Genomic DNA, 20,812 nt, shown 5'->3' with positions numbered 1-20,812 from the left:
CCCCTTTTAGAAAAGTTGACTTCAGGCCACATGAAGGAGAACCTCAGCTTTTATTTGCAGCCAAAATGCATGTCTTCCCTTTTCCTTATAAAAAGAAAATGTAAAAGCAGAAAGCAGAGTAAACCCATTGCAAAAACTGAGAGTAAAGACGTTTATTTATTTTTATTGAGCTCTAGCCCTCAGGTACTCTACGAAAATAAGAGATCTCATCTCTTCTTACAACTTTATCAGTATAATTTCAGTTTTGAGTCATTGCCTTTCATCAAAGTAATCTACCCCCAGAATATCTGCACTGGTCCTTACGAGAGACAACATGTCCAGACAGAAATGAGTTATGTATGGTGACCTGCAGAAGGAGGAAGAAAGGCCCCCAAGTGTCACTTCCAATGAGGCTCCCAGATAAAAGCTTTTTTGATAGAAGATTGTCAAGAAAACACTGTTCTCCTTTGTAACGTACTTCCAGGAGCAGTTGTTTTTATACAGTTAAAAAGCAACACATTAAGAATTTTCTTAATTTAGCAGGGGTGAGGACAAGATTATTTTTCTGTTTTGTCCCTGTGAAAAGTTTCACAGACACAGACTCAAAAGACTAAAGCATTCTGTGCTTACTCTGTTGTAGTCGTCAGCTCCTCTGTAACATGAGTTGTCTGAAGAAGGCCTTCGCGTTTCTGGAAGTGAAGGGGGAGTTAGAAACAGAGATTGCATTAACACAGGAGAAGCTCATTAGAGGCTCAACAACATTCATCATCTTTCAGAATCTCAGAGGAGAAAACTGCGTAAACCATGTTTGCTAAGGCAAAGTTTTGTACAGGTAGAGGTGAAACAGCTGACACAAAAGGGCTCACTCCTACAACAGTAGCATTTATCAAGCTGACAGTCAAATGAGTATTTGGGAAATGGATATATATTTGCAGCCAATAAACTCACTAACAATTCTCTGCCGAAGACCACAGTCAACACTGTGCCTGGAACGGACATTAGAGAGTTTGTCAGCCTCATCTTAAACACCCCCGAGTTACTTGTTTTGGTCAAGGTCAACCAACACTTTGATATTACCAGCAGCCTGGCTCTCAGCAGAGGTCTAGCGCTAAAGAACAGACTGCCACCCCCTGGCCAAATTTCTGTTGTGCTGGCAAAGCCCTCAGTGCACAAAGGAGGCTCTCTGAGAGCAGACACATTACTGAAGCCACCAGTCACACTCCTGCCAGCAATCACCACAGAAATGTAGAGAGCATAAGAGACCTTAGTAGTGATTTCACAACAGACAGCATGTCCCTGTTACTGGATTTTGTTTCCTTGCAATATTTTTCTGTATAAGCAAGAACTCTTTAATCCAACAGAGAGTATTTGCTAAGACCATTTCAATCCAGTTTCCTCAGCTCTGTTAAGACACAGCACTTCAGTACAGAGGTACCAACATTCCAGAGTTTTGGCATGTGGCAGATGCTTTTCTGAGGCTGGAACTGTTTTTATCCGATTCAGAAAACCTTCTCAGCATCTCTTTTCTATGGTCCCTTACAACATTACAGCACACAGCTTTATTTTCTTCCCTCCTTCTTCTACATTAAAAAAGATGACATCAGGTGCTCAAATATCAGCAGTCATCTAGGAACCAGGTCCTGTCAGAACGACTGAAGACACAGTTAATAATGAAAGCTGCTAGCTTTGGTAAGCAGGGAAACTGCCACCCTCAGGCACAAGCTCTTTGCACATACACAATCTCAATCATTTTCACCAGCTGAACCCCAAACAAGAACTTATTAGGCAGAATAGCTTTGAAGAGAAGCACATCCTTCCCCAGAAGCAATCTAAAATAAGAATTGCAATTAAAAAAAAAAAAAAAAAAAAAAAAAAATCAGTAACAAGAATTCATTCCTTTCTACTTCCTATTCAACAAATGAGGGCAGTGCTGCTTTCCCGAGCCACCCAGGGAGCCTTGCTGAGAGCAGAGTGGGAGCCGCTGTCTCCCACCCTTGTGCTGCAGCAGCTCGCTCCTGAGCCTGGCCCAGAGCTGGATCCAGCCCTCTGGCCATGTCTTCCCAACACCTTACCTCTGTATCACGAATACATCCAACCCTGCTTCCCCAAGGGAGCCACAGGAATGGTGCGAAAATTTTGGGAAAGACAGCCAGGATGACAGCATGGGTGGAAAAATGAGGAAGCATCTGACAGGGCAGTGTTTTAATGTGTATGAAACAATGTTATCTTTATTCCATCTCACAGAGACCCTGTTTTACTCACATCAGTTTCTGATCTTTTGGTAACTATGTGCCCTGTGAATAAAACCTCAGTAAGAGGTAACTAGTGAATAATGCCTCCAAACTGCTGATGAGACAGAGGGCTGGATACCCACGCTGATTTCCCAGTGGGTGGAAATGGCAGTACTTCCATGCAGCCCTCTCAGAGCACACACACAAGGCTAGATCCCTTGGCCTTGCATTCCAAAACAAATGTCATCCATCGATAAAACTAGGATTGCTTGCACAATTGCCACCAGACACATCTTCATGCTGCCTTTCCTCTGACCTTTCTGCAACTCAGGCTACAGAGGAATCTTCCACCAGATCTTCTACCAACACCAAGGTGGGACATACAGCAATTTTAAAAATGAGGAATAGGAAAGCTGAGTGCAAAAGACAGCAATTACTGAGCCTTGCAAAAATAACCAATGGGCAGGGAGCCTTACGAACAATTTTTACACTCGCTTCTGAGACATTTTTGTTTTCCTGAATTACGGTATTTCTTCACCATGCAAGCTCACGTTTCAATTATCAGGAGACAGTCAGATGCAAGAAAAGTCTCAGGATTTCCAATTCTCACTGGAGCTTCACAATGAAACCATGAAGTTTCAATCCTCGCCCTCATTAAGAAAGGCTGGAACAAAAGAGAAACACTGACACCATTATTAAAACAAGTACAATCTTAGACTCTTAACTCAGCACTTCAAGGAGCTGCCAACAGAATCTTAACTAAAAGACTCACCTAAACCCTTGCTCTGCTAGGACACTTCATATATAATTTGGATTTATGTTGCCATGCTCGCATTTTCTATTTTATTCGGAAGAAAGGAAGATCTAAAAAAATCAATTTTGGATGTTGGATTTCAAGACAGGCTTGAAATTAACTAAATTTCAGGAGTTCCACTCTTGAGAGACACCTCATGGTGCCCATTATAAAACAGCATAAGCAAAAGTGTTTTTCTGCTGGGTTAGTATTGTTGCTGCTCTGGGCAGGTAGGAACATAGATAAAGGTTTTTCCGGACAGGGAAATTATAGCAGAAAGTTCTCTCCAAAGCAACTGTGGATTTTCTGAGCAAAATACACACCAAAAGACCTCAGTATGTTTCTGACAGATACTGATCCAAGTACAGATTCTTCTTAGAACAGTAACTGAGGAAGGTCTCAGTCTGCCACCTTAGGACTCCAAAGGAAGGGCAGAATTCAAAAGAATGCCAAATCATTGCTGGTCTGTGTAGATCTTGATAAACACTTCCCATGTAGCATGGTGTTATCATAATACTACTTCATTTTATAGATAAGGTCACTAAAAATCAGAGGAAAAATTACAGAAGAGAAAGCCCACGACACTTATATAAAGATAGAAGGTATTCTGTACCATTCTTGGGTTGGCTAAAAAATGCATACAAATTCATTAAGTAGCAAAATTCTAAGCCAGCATGACAGTTATTTTCACCATGTAAACACAGAAATTGAGAAGGTTAATTCAAAGTGCCAAAGTCACCCATGAAAGTGAGGCTTAACTACTTCAACAAACTTCAGTATTGGTGTGTTCTTGCACACTTCTCCCACACCTTCCAAGGTTTTCTTGCTCTGGGATCAATTCTGTAAAGCTTGGTCACTCTACACTTTACAAACTATTGATCAGTCTCCTTAAATGTATATTCAGATAATAATCTTACATTAAGTATGATCTAGTTTGAAAGAATCCTAACAATTACTAGGATCTGTAATAAGAAATGATTTAACAATAAAATTGATAATTGTAATAGTTTTCTTACTTAGGTTGAGAATAATGCTAACCTTATAACCATTTTTATTTTTGTCAACATAAAAAAGGCTACATACAATCCATCTAAAGAGATCTATGTTACTAAAAGAGCATGTATTTTTAGACCAGATTACGAATGCTGAACTACAAAAATTCATTTTTCCAAACCATAAGGCAGAAGTTATTTCTTCTGCAGGAGCACTGCAAAAGAAACACACTTCAGTTCATACCTTGTCTTGCATTCCACTTAAGTAAACAAAGCTGAATGAGGCAAGCAACGAAACAAGCCTCCTCCTGCATAGGCCCAGCTGAGGCAGGCTCACAGCCAGCAGTTGTCACAACCATTTCCAGGATCCCAGAATCTAGGTCCAAGAGCAGGAGTTTACAACTTCTCAAGCGTAAATAAACCTTCCTTGTAGATGGCATGGGAGTTTGCTTTCTTCTTTCTTTCCTCTTCCTTCCTTCCTTTTCCTACTTCTGGTCAGCCTTCATCTCAGCCCTGTCTAATCTCCTGATTCGAGGACTCTGGTAAATCAGATCCTCTCTGTATGTGTCCTCTCTATAACTCCAGCAGAAAAGGATGTGTGGACAGTTGCTCTGAAGAGTTCTATCCACTACAGGATGTGAAATAAGCTGTGAAAGGACAAGGAAAGGCAAGTTTTCCCTCGTTACCCCAGGGTTTTCTTCTGACTCATCACAGTTACAGAAGGCACTTCACTGCGCTGGGCAGATTTCTAACATGAGGGTGACAGAGGACTGCTGACCACCATATTTTTTTTTCCCTTTCCTTTCTAAAGTAATCAAAAGAAACTAAAATATAAATTAGTCTTCTATGTACATTCACGTTACTTCATACCTAATTCACTGTTCCTAAAATGAAAGAACTACAGCAGTCTGAAAGCAGTTTAAAACTGTCTCGAAAAGAATGTATACATTTATTGTGAGATAGGGAGTACCTGTCAATTACCCACTTACTCTGTACCTCTAGAGCATTCAGGTACGGAGTCTGAAAAATGCTATTATTTAAACATAAAGCAAAATGAGGGTTGCCTAATCAACAATGATGCAACTGTATCTTGTAATGGTATCAACACTTGCAAAGCAAAGTACAAGATCACTTTATCTTCTTGAAGTGGCATGTACAAAAGGCACTTCCACAGCCTGTTACCAGCAGCTGAGCCTGCCTCGCAACAACAGCGCTGAGCACCACAGCAAACAGTCATGGCTTGATCAGAGAATGGCCAGATGCAACAGATCTGCCTGGTTTTACAACCGTTGTTCAGGAAAGCTGGGTCTACATCCTGCAAACTGTACTGCCATGAGAGCTTCAGTTGGAATGGAAGGGAAGACAAAAAGCAAGAGCAGAAATGCTCTGAAAGTTGAGCTGTTGTAGACTGAAAGGAAACTGTTGATGTCAAGCAGAGAAAGGAATAACTATAGCAATATCTAGGGCAGGAGGGAAGAAGTCAACGCTCCTTGGATGAAATCTATTCTGCACATCTAAGGAAAGCTAACAAAAACACAAGGCTGCGCAAGAAATGATGGAAACTACACTAGTATGCCAAGGAAAACAACACATCTAAGTCTGAATAATAAGTCACTGGGGAAACACAACATCAGTAACAGGCTTCACAGACTGAGATTCTACATGTTGAAATTCTTTCTGTGCTATTTGTGTTTCAGTGGCTTCTCTATACAAATGCATGGCAAAAAACATTTTCTGAAGTGCCAAAAGTTACAGACACAACTCTCTTCTATACGAAATCACATCACACTTCTAACTTTATACTGCAATAGAAAATCATGTAATCGAATAGGTTTGAAAAGATTTTCAACACGATCAAGTTCAACCACTGCCTAGCACTGACATGTCCACCCCTAAACCACGTCCCTAGGTGCCACATCCACATATCTTTTAAATATTCCTAGGGATGGAGACTCCACCACCTCCCCATGCAGCCTGTTCCAATGCCTAACTGCCCTTTTTATGAAGAAATTATTTCTGACACTTAAACCTCCTCTCATGCAACTTAGGCCATTTCCTCACATAGTGCTCCTAAACATGTTAGAGAGAGGATGTTCTTGGAATTATATTTAATCACACAAAATGCATCCCCAGGACTGGGACTCACTAAAAAACTAGGATAAGAATTTTCTAAATGAGACAAGAAGGCAACAGACAGAAGCAGCCCAGGAGCATGAAATCAGAATAATAGAGAGTTGTTGTTCTGATAAAATTCTTGTCAAAGTTCATACTCACTCGTACAACCACCACTTGTACAGACACATGTTCAGGCAGTCGGATGGGAGCTCGGAAATGCATTGCCAAAGCTACCAGAAGGTGAAGAATGGAAATCAAGTTCTTGCCATGAATTGCTGCAGGGAAAAGCAAGCAAACAGAAGAATACTGGCATCTTATTTTAAACAAACATCTCTGGGGAAAAGGTGGAAGAACTGAAACATGTCTACAGTGAAGATTATCTTCTTTCTTTTTTCCTTCTCCCTTCTTTTTCCTAAATTAACAAAGGCAGCAGAGCCTAGATTCAACTCTCATCAGGTTACGTAACTAATTTAGGAGTCCAATCATTTCAGCTCCCTCTGTAGACAGTGAAGTAAAAACAGTCACAATCAATCACTTTTCTTCCACTGTACTGGAGAATTCTGCTCTTAGAAGATGTTCAGAGTGTTAACACAAGCTTTCCTGACTGTAAAAGACAAACGACATTCACCACCTCAGTGAAACATCTTCTCAAACTCCATTCTCATTTTTGGATAATAACTGGCCAAACTGGAACTTGGGGCACTTTCTGCTTAGCCTCTTAGAAACTACATCTTTAAACAGGACAGCGTAGTGGCCAGAAGGCTTAGATCACCCTCTAGTAATTGAATGATGGCTTAATTTCTCGTATTTGTAGGATTCGAATTCATGAAGCAAACAAATTACTTTCTAATAAAAGCATATGCTTAAAGGAATAGCATTCCAATTATTCCATCGCCATGTATGCCTGTCTTTAAAGTCTACAGAAAGCGGTACCAGTTATAATTCACACATGGATTTGGTAATATTATCTTCTACACAAATAAATACCCTATTATCACGCACTCCTTGTCTATGAAGCTGAGACAGAAACCATAGAAACGTCCTTACAGTCAACGTTCCACTTGATTGTCCAGCCATGGGGTCGAAGTAAATCATGGACAGCTTCCAGGACCGTCTGCAACTTTTGTTTCTGACCAATCTCAGACTGAGTCACTTCTGCCACATTGAGTTTACGGTCAGCCAATTTTTCTGCATTTGAAGAAAGAAACAACAAAATGAAACAAGCAATACCAGATTGATAAAGGAGCTGGGTGGGAATAACAAGTGCAGAGTACTGGGGATCAGAGCTGGACTCTGCTAGAAATTTCCCAACAAAATGATTTTCCTCAGAAAGCAAAATAACTGAAAAGCAAACCTTTATCAAAACGTGTCAGTTCCAATAGGCCCTGTGACAGAAAACAAGTAAGGTCTGGCAGAACACGCTCACCAAGCAGGTGACAAAATATTTAGTAACTTTAAGACAGGGAACAAGTTAGCAGTAATGGTTACTGTGCCTCCTGTTTTCTTTCATCGCTGAAAAACATTGGGCATAACACAGCCTTCCCTACACAAGCAACTTCCATCAGTTTAATGGACTTTTCTGATAATTGAAGTTAAGTTAGGACAAAGAAGGGACAGGCTGGTGTGGACGTTTCTTCAACTTAATGAAATCTATTTCAAGGCTAGCTGAAGGTCTGAATTTAAACTAAAGAATGTGAGCCTCCTTAAGCCATCGAGAGAGTCATAGATTCAAACTGATGTACTGGAAGTGATTTAAAGAAATAAGTAAGCTGGAACAATATTGTTGTGTTGTTATACTGGCTTAGTTGATTACTCCCAGAAATGAATTAATATTGCATTATTTTCTAAAATGACATAACTAAAATTTTAACTTTTTTTCTATAATAAAACTATTTGTTGTAAAAATCATAGATAAGCCACTTTTCTCTTCTTCTGCACTGTGGCCTTTGCCAAAGAGGCAGGAGTCGAATGTCCTTCTCTCAAAGAAGAGAGCTGAGGAAGGTGGGATAGAGTTTTCCATCCACCATAGCAATGGAAACTGCCGATCTCTTTTCTCTCCTCACTCTGGAGAAAAAATGGTCAAACTCACTGCACTAGCAAGTCAGGACTGGATGAACATACAACAACTAAGTATTCCAGTCTTTAAAACAAAAAAAATATATTTCATCAAAACCTTTTTCACAACACAGGATGGGCTAGACAAACATTCTAAAGTTGTCAAAACATACTATTTCAAAAATGGAAATATTTCTGGTCTCAAGTTTAAGGACGTGTTTCTTTTGGACATTTTACATAGCTGTATATATATTTTTAAATGTCAGAAATATAGCTTTCCTTTAATAACCCAAACAGAAGAGATTTGCAGGTTATCAATTCATGAACACTTTCGCCATTTTGATGGCTTCTATCGATCTAACAATTTGTTATCAGTATCTGAATAATCTTAATGGAAAAACGTTCCTTGGATGTCTGTGAGTCTTTTTTAAGCTGGCTGCCGAAACATGTAAGCATTATTTTAAATTATCTTAGATCTTTTATTAAAAAAATAATCTATCCTACAAGATTCATTCTTTTTTGTCACAAGTTATAGCTCCAATCCATTCTCCGCCCACATGAACTTCCAATCAGCAAGCAGAAACTAATTTCCCTTTACCCTGACACCAAAAGCACCACACCACCCCAGCCTCTCTCATTGGCATTACTCGTACTTTGTTGATAAAATCAACCAAGCAAGGAGCGCTACCTAAATTGGTCTGATAATCATTTGCTCATCTCCCACTTCAAACGCTTCAAAGTAACCCCACTGACAAGCTGTTGTCTTTCATCTGCCCATCAAGGCAGATCTTTCTGTTTGTCCATCAAGACTAATGTTCTTGAAATACCTCTCACAGACAAGGAATGGTATCTGCTACTTGAAGTTTAATAACCCTACTTGTTGTTAGCCTTTCCTGTAGGCAAAAGAAAAGATGACTTTGTTGTAAAACTGGGGATTGTCTTAATCGTGAGGCTTCAAGCATCAGGAGCACCACCGCCAGGCATGACAAGCTTTGCTGCATCTCACATCACTGAGAGGGCATGAAAATGAAAAGTTTCAGGAATAAGACTTGCTGAATAAATCAAGAGACCACTGAAAAATTTATGTTGAGACAACACCACACTAATGGCTTCAGGCCAGGGAAGAAGCATTTGCTCTCCAGTCAGAGGCCAAACAGAGAGAGCATAAAGAAAAGTCAGTCTAAATAAAAGTATCAAGCCTGCAAGATGTACATGCCCAACTCTCCTCCTGTATAAGTCCAACTGGTCATGCATGTATGGACAACTATGCAGGCCTGAGGGCAGAAACCATGGCCTCCACAGAGAGCACTGATTTCTTAAAGTTCCCAATACAAATGGCTTCAATAAAATGAACTACCATCAGCCAGAATACCAGCATGTATATATCCAAAGTACCATTTTGCCCTCTTATTATCCTCTGACATCAGACTGATGTCACACGCTGTCTACTACCTTCAGCAGTGAGACAAATTTGCTAATCCATTTCCACTATTTTTCCCTAAACCCCAGAAAGAACTTGGAGCAGTGCCAGCTTACCCCAATTATTTCAAAGAGCTTCCAGAGAAGATGCAAAAAGAAGATGCACACCCTGGTGTTAAGACTGGCAAAGTAATTCACAGAGAGATTTAAGTAACAGTGAAAGACTTCAGCTCCTTTTTCTGAATGCCTTTATTTAGGAGTACAGCACCAGAGCAACCGTCAGCTGAAAGTCCTCTGACAGTGACATAAGCTACCAGATACTATCCCAAATTGGGAACAGTTTTGTATTCACACAAATATTGCACACAAGTTGTTGTTTACAAGTTTTACAAGCTTATGTTTGCCAAAACACTGCATGCATTTTATTTAAGGAATATGTGCACAAAATTCAATAAGTAACTTCAGTTACCACCGATAGAATTAGCATCACTTAATCCTTTTTCCCCTACTCTGACACTTATATCCCATATCTCAACCCTATTGAAAACTATTTCAACTATTGAAAACATGTCATAGGCAGACAGCTCTCAACTTACTTATTTGTCTCCAAGAAACAGGAGGAATCTACAATGAGTACCTGAACCTTCAAGTCTCTTTGCTGAAAACACCCTGGTAAACCACTACATAATCATTCAGCTTTTCTTGGTTTTGATTCTTGCAAAAGCACACACTGCAAAGATGCAAAAGGGTTGCAAAATCAGAACTGCTTAATTAAATATATATCCTCATGTACCATTTGCACTTAAAAGCACATTGTGAGTATGTGCCTGCTGCCAAGGATTCTCCTTTTTTTTCCCTTTTCCTAAAAGTAATTCTTTATGAACTCAAAAAAACCTCTCAGCCCAAAAAACTTTCAGGAGAAAACTATGAAGACAAAAGTTTGGACTACATGGCTTCTGCTTGACCTCCTCTTCACCTTTTTTTCTGCCACATTTCAGTTCTCTGGACTACTACTAGTTCCCAAATGAGCTACCTAAGAATGATCCTCCCCTTTCAAAGGAAGAGTGCCCCAGAGAAACAGAGGAGAAGCTGACACTGTAGCTATCAGTGAAACAAACTGTACCCTCGGTGAGACAGTGAGTTACTGCACAGCTTCATTACAATCCACATCTTTCGAAAGGTTTAATTTGGGGCTTCCTTTCACTTTTTGGAGCCTCCTTCTCTTGTGTGAACTCACCTAGTAGCTTCTGCAGTACCTGCCCATCATAAAGGTCCTCTTCAAGCTGTTTCACAATGATTCTCTCCTCCACCAGCACATCGTTAATCCAGTCAATTAGAACCTAGGAGTACAGAAAGAGGAAGCAAATGTCTAAAAAGCACCAAAGTATGTTCCTTCAGGCAGTAACTAGGAACAGAAAACAGAACAAGAATAACTATATTCGTGTATTCCTTAGTTACAGAGACAAATAAATAAATGTTTTTGCTGTTATTGCTTTTATTTCAGGTCTAGTAACATGGCAATTCTAATGCCCTGTATTTCTTTGCATTATGTCTTCTTATTACACTAATTCTAAAGCAGAAGTAACCAGTAGCTCTGTAGCAACAACCTTTGCCAATATCTAGCAAACCTGCTCTCCATGTCTCAAGCCTCATGCCTTACCTGTTTTAAGCGATCAGCAGGCCTGCCAGGAGATGACAACAGACCCCTGAACCTGCAAGGCTCCCAGCACTCCCACTGTCATCTTTGAGTAGACACGAGTGGTAGGGAAGAGAAAAAAGCTTCAGAGGGGTGAAAGTGAATATTCCCACTAAGAGGAACTAAACACACTCATTAGGGAAATTGTTGCCATTAAGCAACTAGGCATTTTAACTTCAGGTATTACAAAACACAGAAGTCTGTAATTATAATTTTGGTCATCTGGGCCTGATAATCATTCTGCAACATATGTAAGTAACAGTCCCCATACACTGACAACCATAACTATCTGCAAAACAAGAATAAAAAAAAAAAAAAAAATTAAAAAAACCCCAAACATTTAAAAATAAAAAAAAAGGAACTGATTTAAGTTTTCAAGGTGCCAAAGATAATAACTTCCAAACAGTTATGGGAAAAAAAGCATTGACTGAAGTTGGCAGTAATGTTTTCCTCCAATTTATTATTTGGAAAATTAAATGCCTTTTGTGAAATAATGCAGTTCTGTGGGAAGAGATGTCAAGTTGTATTGCTAAATCCTTGACTATAAGGGCAGAAGAATATTTTGCAGATATGCAAAATACAAGCAGAGCCATCTAAAATAATGAGCCTCAATTAAAAAGCTCTAGTTTTTTATTTGCTTCATATAGAAGGGCTGCTCAAAAGGTAATGCCTCTTATCTTATTAAGTTGGTCCACGATGTCAGAGGCAGATGTTGGTGATACGGCAGCAGAGGTTGAGCCTTCTGTATGAGAAGTACTGAATCACAGCCTGAACCTCTGATTGACCACCTGAGGCAAGCAATGAGTCAGTCCTGGGAGCACAGGTAAAGGCAATTCACCTGTGCTACTAGAAGGGGCAGAACCTGGCTCCACCTCTCCTAGACCCCATTTAAGAGCTGACTACCCCTAGTCTTGGAGTCTTCTCAGTGAGCTCAGATTTAGGGTAAGCTTTTCATCCATTCTTCTTTAGTGTGATAGCCTGTTTAGCCTAACTTTCCTGTGTATTTCTTAATTGTAACATCTATACATTCAATGATTACACACCTTCCCACCAATGTTCTTTTACATTTTGCTTGTGTGACAGATGGCAGAAGAGTGGCAGTCTGAGTAAGTAGCATCTGACATGAAGTGCAAATGAAGCAAAGGTGTGTCACTGAATTCTTGCACATGAAAAAAACTGCACCCAGCGACATTCACTGATGCTTGCTGAATGCTTACAGAGAACAAATAGTGCATGTGAGCACAGCGAGGTGGTGCATACTGCATATCAGTAGTGGCAATGTGAAAGAGAAGCCACGTTCTGGACAGCCGTGCAGATTGTTGTGAGTGCAGCATGCTGGCTCTTGTTCATTGCTGGTGAAAATTCATAGCTAGTGGTGGTGATTATGCTGAAAAATAGCATTACGTAGCTGAAAATCTGCTCTATCAAACAGTGTTATTGTGCTCTTTGTATCTGTTGTGGTGTTCATGGAAATATATAAGTGGCATTACTTTTGGAGCAACCTATATAAAACTGGATTCTTCAAATTCACTTTTTGATTAGATCCTATAATTCTGCCTCTTAGCAGTTACAATAGCTAAGAACTTTTTCCATTTTAATATTCAAGAAATTATGAAATAAAATAAAGGACTGCACTGAAAAACATCTCTTTTCATGGAGGCATGAATATCTGACTGTAGGTCACAAGGATATTTAAGTTAATCTTGCTCTGGTGTCACAGCCTGATAGAGACATCACATGGAGATAGAGGAGAACATTGATGATTACTCTTCCTGCATTTCATCTTCTAGCAGCTCTTCAGCTGTCTCTAAATCAGGTAAACTCTCAGCTGCTCATTTCTCTTCTAGATTTAAAGCTTTATGGCATGTCATCTACCATCAGTAACAGGGCACCTAGACTTTGCATTTCTTTTGAAAACCTCTAACACAATTAGCTTATTGGAGATTACCAGCAAAAGCCAGCTGCAAGAAGATGCAGCCCAAATAAAGCAATAGAGTTCTGCTCTGCAGGTGGGAAATTATCTCCACATTTGGAGAGAAAACTCTTTTTAACTATTTTTGTCTCTCTCAATTTTTTTTTTTACTGGGGACAGAAGGACATTTATGGCAAAGGGCTGCAGAGACAGGCAAGTTAATAAAAAAAACTGCCACAGCTGAAAGTCAATAAGGCCTCAAACTATTCACCAATGGTACCGAAAAGCAACTCATAAATAATGAGACATCACCAAGAGAGATTTCAGAAGCCTTTCAATAAAGTGATTGCCCAGTTCTGAAATGATACAAGTTTTACACATGCAGACATCAACAGAAAACTAACTGAAGAAATCACATTTATAGATTTGGGATTCAAAGAGCAGGCATTCAAAAAAAATCACCTGAGGTTCAGCTGAAACTATCAGATGACAATCACAATCTGTTTAAAATCCTAATATGAAGATGCCAGACTTCTGTTTTTCATAAAGACTAGGGATGCTAAGCTATCTGAAACCTGTAATTAATGGACCATTTTTTCCTCTGCTGAATAGCATTGCAGTCAGAATACTGCAAATGTCAAGGAGTTTAAAATAGAAATCTGGAAGAGCTTCCTAATGTAGGAGTGAATATCCCATTTTCAAGACTGTAGGTAAAGAAGAATTACAAAGAAGCTATGAAAATACTTTGATATGGGTACAGGCTATTTTAAAAACAAACAAATACTTACATTATGTACTACTTAAATGTCTCTGAGAAACTTAACGCTGAAAAATGTTTGACAGAAATTACATTCCAAAGATACAAATTGTATGAGATCTAGCCAGAGTTATTTTATTGTTTTAATAGAGTAATATCTGAAAGAAAAGTATCCCAGAGAACGTTCTGGCTTTTTTAATAGTCAGACTACAGATCCAGCTCTGGTAGGAAATTGAATTTGCAATTTGTACTTATAAATAAATAAATAATCCAAGTATTTTTACAGCACTGGAAGACTGACAAATGTTGCAATTAAAAAAAAAACCACAACCCACAACCTTCCCAAAATTTGCTGTTTTACCTCTTAATTTCCTGATCATGTCTTAATTAGGAGCCTGGAAAAATATTTCTGCACTTATTTTTATTTCTATTTTAAGTTTTGCAAGGGACATAAAGCACTGTTTTGCTTATTGAAATGACTAACGCAGAAAAATACTGTCTGATTCTCTTCTCACAAAGTCAGTGCTCCAGATCTTTGTAGTTGCTCCTTCATGCAAAGACAGAAGCTGAAAGTTTTCAGCAATCTGAATGTCTAAAAATGTAAACAGCTTGACACAGGCATGGAGTACTTGGTGGGAAGCAGACCTAAGGAGCAGCCAGAGTTTTTCCAGTGAGTGAGAATATGCTCAACTAAGTTAGGGCTATGTTTGCCGCATTAAATAAGAAATGTAAAGAGGTATACTGCAAAACCAAGGAAAAACTTCACTGCAAGCTTGTTGTCCCAGTGTCAACCCCAACAATATGCCTCCCCTTACATGTAATGACTGGTGAAGCCATCATCAGATCCCACACGTTGCTGACAATCTTCTGTGTACCTGAGGCTCACCCTGGTCAGTACCTGGAGACTTGCAAAGCAGGATACAGATACACAGGGATGCTTATGCCTCTGAGTCAGAACACATCCTTAAAAAAATCTGCTTTTCTATGTATTCAGGATTAGCACTGATTTTAAAACTTCAGTGTAATATTTGCACATCCTGAAAACCATGCCTGCTTTCCACGCAGATCCACACTTGTGGAAAGCATCTCAGAACTGTGACAAATACTCAGGCACGGGTGCTTATAGTTCTAAAATTTCCAGTGGTACTCTAAATTTTGACACATCCACTTATTACATCATTTTTGGCCAAATGCATATATCTGATTAAATCAGCCACGGTGTATTACTAAACACTGAAAACTGAACTTTGCTGTGAGGGAGACAGTTGAAATTCAGAAGAGGTAGACATCTAGAAGTAAAAATGAGTCTTCTGCCCGGCTATCTGCTTTTTAATTCGTGCAAGATGGGCTTTCACTTCAAACTTCACTAGCTTTGTAAAGTGTTTTTGTTCTACAGGCTGGCTACTCCCACAGCAGTGAGGCACATTCAGAGTTAATGTGCAGAGTTCAAGGGCATAAGGACCCCACGGCCACTGCTCCAACAGCAAAGAATAACATGAAAAACAAAGCAAACTACATGAATGAGTCTGCCCCAATGGGAAAACAGGAAACCCGCTCACCAAAACAGCAAGAAAAGAAAACCCTGATTTTAATGACCCTTTTCGCCCTTGACTTCTGGGAGAATGAGGAAGCACAGACCAAAAATATAAAAGCTTAACTGACTTTAGGGCTGAAAATGGAAATGAGCATCAGAAATTCATATTCGGCCTTGGAAACTACTGACTACACACAAAGCACTGCCAGGCCTGAAAGGAGAGAGAGACTAGTGAGTTTTTAGGAAGCAAGGTTTCATTTAGTTTTACTTGAAACCTTGGTCATTTGTCACTTGGCAAATAAGCGACAAGGAAAAGCTCACGCACTTCAGACACTAGAAATAAAGTACTTTTTGTGTAAATTATTTATACATATAAATAAAAACACAACTCCTCTCTTTCCCTGACCTGAATTTTCAGCTTTGGACCTGTTCAGCCACACCCCAAATTGTATTTACACACAGGGCACATTGAAGTGATGAAGAAAAGGCTGCTGGCCACAGAGATAATTCATTTGAACGCATCAGAACATATCACTTCATACTGACAAACTGTCAACGAGAATACAGTGATATTCTCATGATGATATGATAACAGTGATATGATAACAAATAACACTTTAAGGCATCATTTCAGTTACTGACAATTTTCATATGTGCAAGAAGATTTAAAGTATGTATTTTTGCAACCCCAATTAAGCAGCCTTCTGTGAGGTTATTCACTGTATATCTGCTTTAGTACAAATGAGAAATCGGCTGGGTTTTTTTTCTTTTCTTTTGGTTTCTGCATTACCACAATAGTACACAGCTTTTCTCCCAACAGCTCCATCAAAATCACTTCCAAATGCTCACGAAAGCTTGTACTGATTAATCCACTACGCATATAATTCCTATGGCACCACGCCTAGCAGAAATTAAAACAATATTTTGTGGAGACAAAGAGATATCACATCAGCATCAGCAAAAGATATCTCTGCTTCCTCTTTGCACTAAGTTCCACCTACCCTAACGGCATGTGGCTGACAGGGGAACAGAAACACTCAAAATCAGTGATGGCAAACCATTGGCATGTCATACGATGGCGCTGAAAGGGATTTGGGCTGGCACCAACGAAGCTTAGTCATACTGCCAAATTTTAAAAGGCATCATGCCCTGTTTCGACTATTGACACATTCCTGTTAGAGAGGAAAAGGCAGAGAACCACTTCGCACTATAAAAACCCCAATCCATTCAAACCGTTGATTCCTTGTTATTCCATGGAGATCTTTGATTTCAAGCTCTGTGGGACCCAAAGCCTCTCCTACTGGCTGCTGCTGTGTAGCACTTAACGGGGCTAATTCTTGTCTAGCACTGGAAAACTTTACCAAAGAACACAAAATAAAGAATAAATTGTTTTGTATGTGCGTGTGTGTTCTTCTGTGGCACAAAATAGGGTTTGCCTATTGATTGCCTATGATTTAAACCTAAATTTAAACCTTGCTTAAATAGATTCACACCGACACTGTATTAAATGTTTCTCTGCTAAGCTTCTGTAAAAACTGAGAGGTATGCAAATGCTTATCAATTACTTAAATCAGATCATTTTTCAAGTATGCACTCCACAGGACACATCTCCTTCCTTGGGGGATGATCCCAAGGAAACCATCTCAGGTTACATGCTGCTCCTTGCATCAGCTGCTCCAGTTTAACTGGTAGTAAGTTACTCTCACTATATGCAAGTGCAAACTGATGTACTGAACCAGAGTGTGATTCTGCAGTACGTTTGAAATGCTCAGGCTCTAGGTCTGATTTTCATTCCTCCTGAAGGTTTTCAGCCTTTCAAAAAAGCAAAGTATAACCTTGATAGACTACAACATCCAGGGAAAACTTACCACCTCATATTAAATTCAATAGCAAAATTTTCAATTTAAAAGCAATGTTGATTTCACTATCAAGTCTCCTGAATCAGAGTACATTTGGTTCCGTTACTGCAACAACTCTTGTTCATCTGAATTATTCATTACAGTATTTCTGCTCTATTAGCAACAAAACCACAGTGTATTTTGAAAGAGTGGTGCAAGGCCACTGCACCTTATGAAAGAATTAATGGATTTGAGAATTAACAAAAAAAAAAAAAGAATGTGCAAATTCACCTAATTTAAAAAACAGAACACATCCCAGGTAAATTAGAATAACAAAGAAAATTTGAGGGCAACTCCTTGCTAAACTCCTCTTGATGTGGTTTTGTAATCCTAAACACATCCTTGTAATGTTAATAATAGATCGTTCCACTTGTTTTAAAGATTTATCAGATGAACAGTTTGCTGAGACATTTTGTGATGCATTTGCTTGTAGATAGAGTGAACATGGTTTCCTGAAATGAGTATGTTGCAACTAGTCCTCTGTGTTGAGATGGACACACTATCCGAAGTTTTCAGAACCACCTAGCTACAGCTGCATTGTTGTTCTCAACAACAAAAAGATACGTATTTTTTAATGATGTTAAATTAACAAAGAGAAATTGCAGCAGGAATCACAAGCAAAAATACCTCTTATAAATACATCATGTTTGTTTAGAATTGCCAGCACTTGTGATCAAATACCTGGTATGAAGACAGGCTGAGGGAGCTGGGATTGTCCAGCCTAGAGAAAAGAAGGCTGCAGGGTGACCTTGTTGCAGCCTTTCAATACCTAAAGGGAGCCTACAGAGGGAAGGGGAATCAACTCTTTGAAAGGGTTGATAACTGCAGGACGAGGGGAAATGGTTTTAAGTTGAGGGAGCGGAGATTTAGGTTGGATGTCAGGGGGAAATTCTTTACAGAGAGATTGGTGAGGTGCTGGAACAGGCTGCCCAGAGAGGTTGTAGACACTCCATCCCCGGAGGTGTTCAAGGCCAGACTGGATGGGGCCCTAGAGAGCCTGGTCTAATATTAAATGGGGAGGTTGGTGACCCTGCATGGGGCAGGGGGGGTTGGAGAATCATGATCCTTGAGGTCCCTTCCAACCCTGGCCATTCTGTGATTCTGTGAGGGAAGAAGCCATACATCACAACAGCACAGCTGGGAACACATTATCATCTTGCTAGCATCTTGGGTAGGTGTCTCCAGCCACAACACACACTCAGGACACTGTGGCCCTCACCCTAGCCTATGGTTAAATTACTGGCTACTTCCTACCTCTCTGCTACATAAAATATAAATACAGGGATAATCAAGAAAAGGAAAAAATAAGAGGCAGAACCGTGCAAAACAAAGAACCAAAGCCACTTTCCACATTCAGGGCAGCAGTACTGCAGAATGGATGTAACCCTCTGCTCCAAGAAGCCACTGAAAGCAAAACTGAAGATCTAGGAGAGAGATGGCCCTTTTCACAAATGTCAAGTCAAAACAGTAGGAATTACATAAAAGATAATCAGAACAAACTCTGATGGTTAAGAACTTGTAAGCAACTGAATTACTAGGTTGTTGGTTAGCAAGTTCTCATGGAAGAGCAAATCACTGCTTAGCTTAATGCCATCTTCTTCACATATACAATGGCTTCAAAGTGTACATAGTTAGCCTAAGTTGTCCATTAGCTCACTCACCTGTTGGTCTTTATCCTTACCCTGGAGACCAGCAAGTTACTCAACATGGAAGCTGAAAAATTCTAATGGCTTTAACTAACAATTTGTGGGAGCACTCTCTCTTTTTCTTCTTTTAATACAACAGAATACAGGGCAAGAAAAATAGCAGTGTGCCTACCACACACTTGCTCATTTTGGTCTGACTTTTGCCTTCTCTGAAATCTCTCTAATGCTTTCCAAGGCTCTTTCCTTATTTTCACAGAGATAAGAAACCTAGATTTACGTGCACTGACCTGCAGATAGATCCAAGTTAAGCTCTGAGCCTCGCTTTAATAATCACAAGAATATAAGAATGGGCAGTAGAACTGTACTCCATAACTACCATGGGCACTGTAACCTTCAGCCTTTTTTTGTTTCTCTCATTGCTGCTTTTAGCCTTGTCTGTCTTTAGTTTTCACAGACACACTTCAGTAACAAATTGTTCCTTCTTAATTGTATGCTTGGTAATCAGCTTGTAAATGATTTTGGCTCAGCAGTTCAAGATTTTAAGAAAGACAAATAACTAATATCCTACCTTGATCAGTTCTTTGAACTTAGGATCTTCTTTAGAGTTAGGATCAATCATAGTGCGTTCCTCATTCTCCTCTGTCCAAATAAAATGGGAAACTAGTTAGAAGAAATGTACACTTGAAATACTGCAACAATTACTGCTCATGAAGTGGCCTGTCAGCTGATATAGAAATGACTGTGTCCAGTCATCAAGCTGGCAGGGGAATATCCAGTGATCAAAGTGTTAAGCATTTTTAGACACAGAAAGATAGTAACTTCCTAAAATAAGACTGTTTCCACTGACCTTCTCCAGCTCAGAACACATCAGAAAAATGACCATCCTCCATATTCTGTAGGGCATGGTAATATTAACATGCCAAAAAGGACAGCCGGTTACTTTCCTCTCTCACCTCAATTTGTATGTAATTTCTTTTTTTAAAAACCCTACCTAAATTACACTATCCTGAAAAGCAAAGCAAGCTTATGACACTACAGCTGTTAAGACCTCAACTGACAGTTTGTGCTTCCACATTCTGCTTCCCTGAAACCTGGCACATAGCAAGGGTCACATGCACATGGCCCTGGTTGTAAGAACTGCTTAACTTCTAGGAAATGAAAATGACCCAAATTTACATCAGTTCAACTTATGTTTGGAGGAGGAACATAAAATACATTTTTCATGTGAACAGTCTATTTCTTCCATTACTGTGAGATGGAAAGATCTGAGAAATACTTTCCAATGGCCAGCAAAACAACCACAAGAGGCAAGAATGTAAAGATTAACATTTAGGTCGGATGACTCAATATTGAATAACTGGAAGCAAAATCAGCTTACACTCAAGTAAAGCTAACAACTAACCAACTTGTGGCAGAATTATCTTTACAAAAGCATGTGTGGACAGATACATCACATGCACGTATAAATGCTCCTGTAGATATGGATATTAGTATTTAATAAACACCTGGAGCAAGTCTCATATTTTAAATTTTGCTGCATGCTTTCAAGAAGTAGACCTCTCCCTGCACCCCTCATTTGGAAGTAAACTGACAGCTGTGATTTAAGTTAGATCTGTTCAAGCAGACAGCAAACACTGCCTACTAATTTATCTATAGAACCCTTAAGTTTATCTTGAGAAGCTATATAGAATTCTACTTTCTGTTTGATTTTCCAGTTCCTTCCTGCATGACAACAAAGGAGAATAGGTGTTTGGTATGACCAAAGGTCAGGTCAGTGCTACTTTG

General features: G+C 39.4%; 1 protein-coding gene across 3 annotated transcripts in view; it reads right to left on the bottom strand.

Moving 5' to 3' along the window:
- PARVB (parvin beta) overlaps positions 1 to 20,812 on the bottom strand; it is a 60,330-nt gene that overhangs the window by 17,292 nt on the left and 22,226 nt on the right. For all 3 annotated transcript variants that reach the window (XM_048964261.1, XM_048964257.1, XM_048964246.1), the window contains exons 3-7: positions 19,596 to 19,666; positions 10,822 to 10,924; positions 7,158 to 7,298; positions 6,270 to 6,385; positions 610 to 668 (exon numbers count right to left, since the gene is read on the bottom strand). In XM_048964261.1, the coding sequence (XP_048820218.1) occupies positions 610 to 668; positions 6,270 to 6,385; positions 7,158 to 7,298; positions 10,822 to 10,924; positions 19,596 to 19,666 (490 nt within the window). The remainder of the gene's footprint in view (positions 1 to 609; positions 669 to 6,269; positions 6,386 to 7,157; positions 7,299 to 10,821; positions 10,925 to 19,595; positions 19,667 to 20,812) is intronic.

This window comes from Lagopus muta, chromosome 1 (genome assembly GCF_023343835.1).
Source record: "Lagopus muta isolate bLagMut1 chromosome 1, bLagMut1 primary, whole genome shotgun sequence".
In the NCBI taxonomy this organism is placed as follows: domain Eukaryota; kingdom Metazoa; phylum Chordata; class Aves; order Galliformes; family Phasianidae; genus Lagopus; species Lagopus muta.
This window is presented reverse-complemented; position numbering and strand designations above follow the sequence as displayed.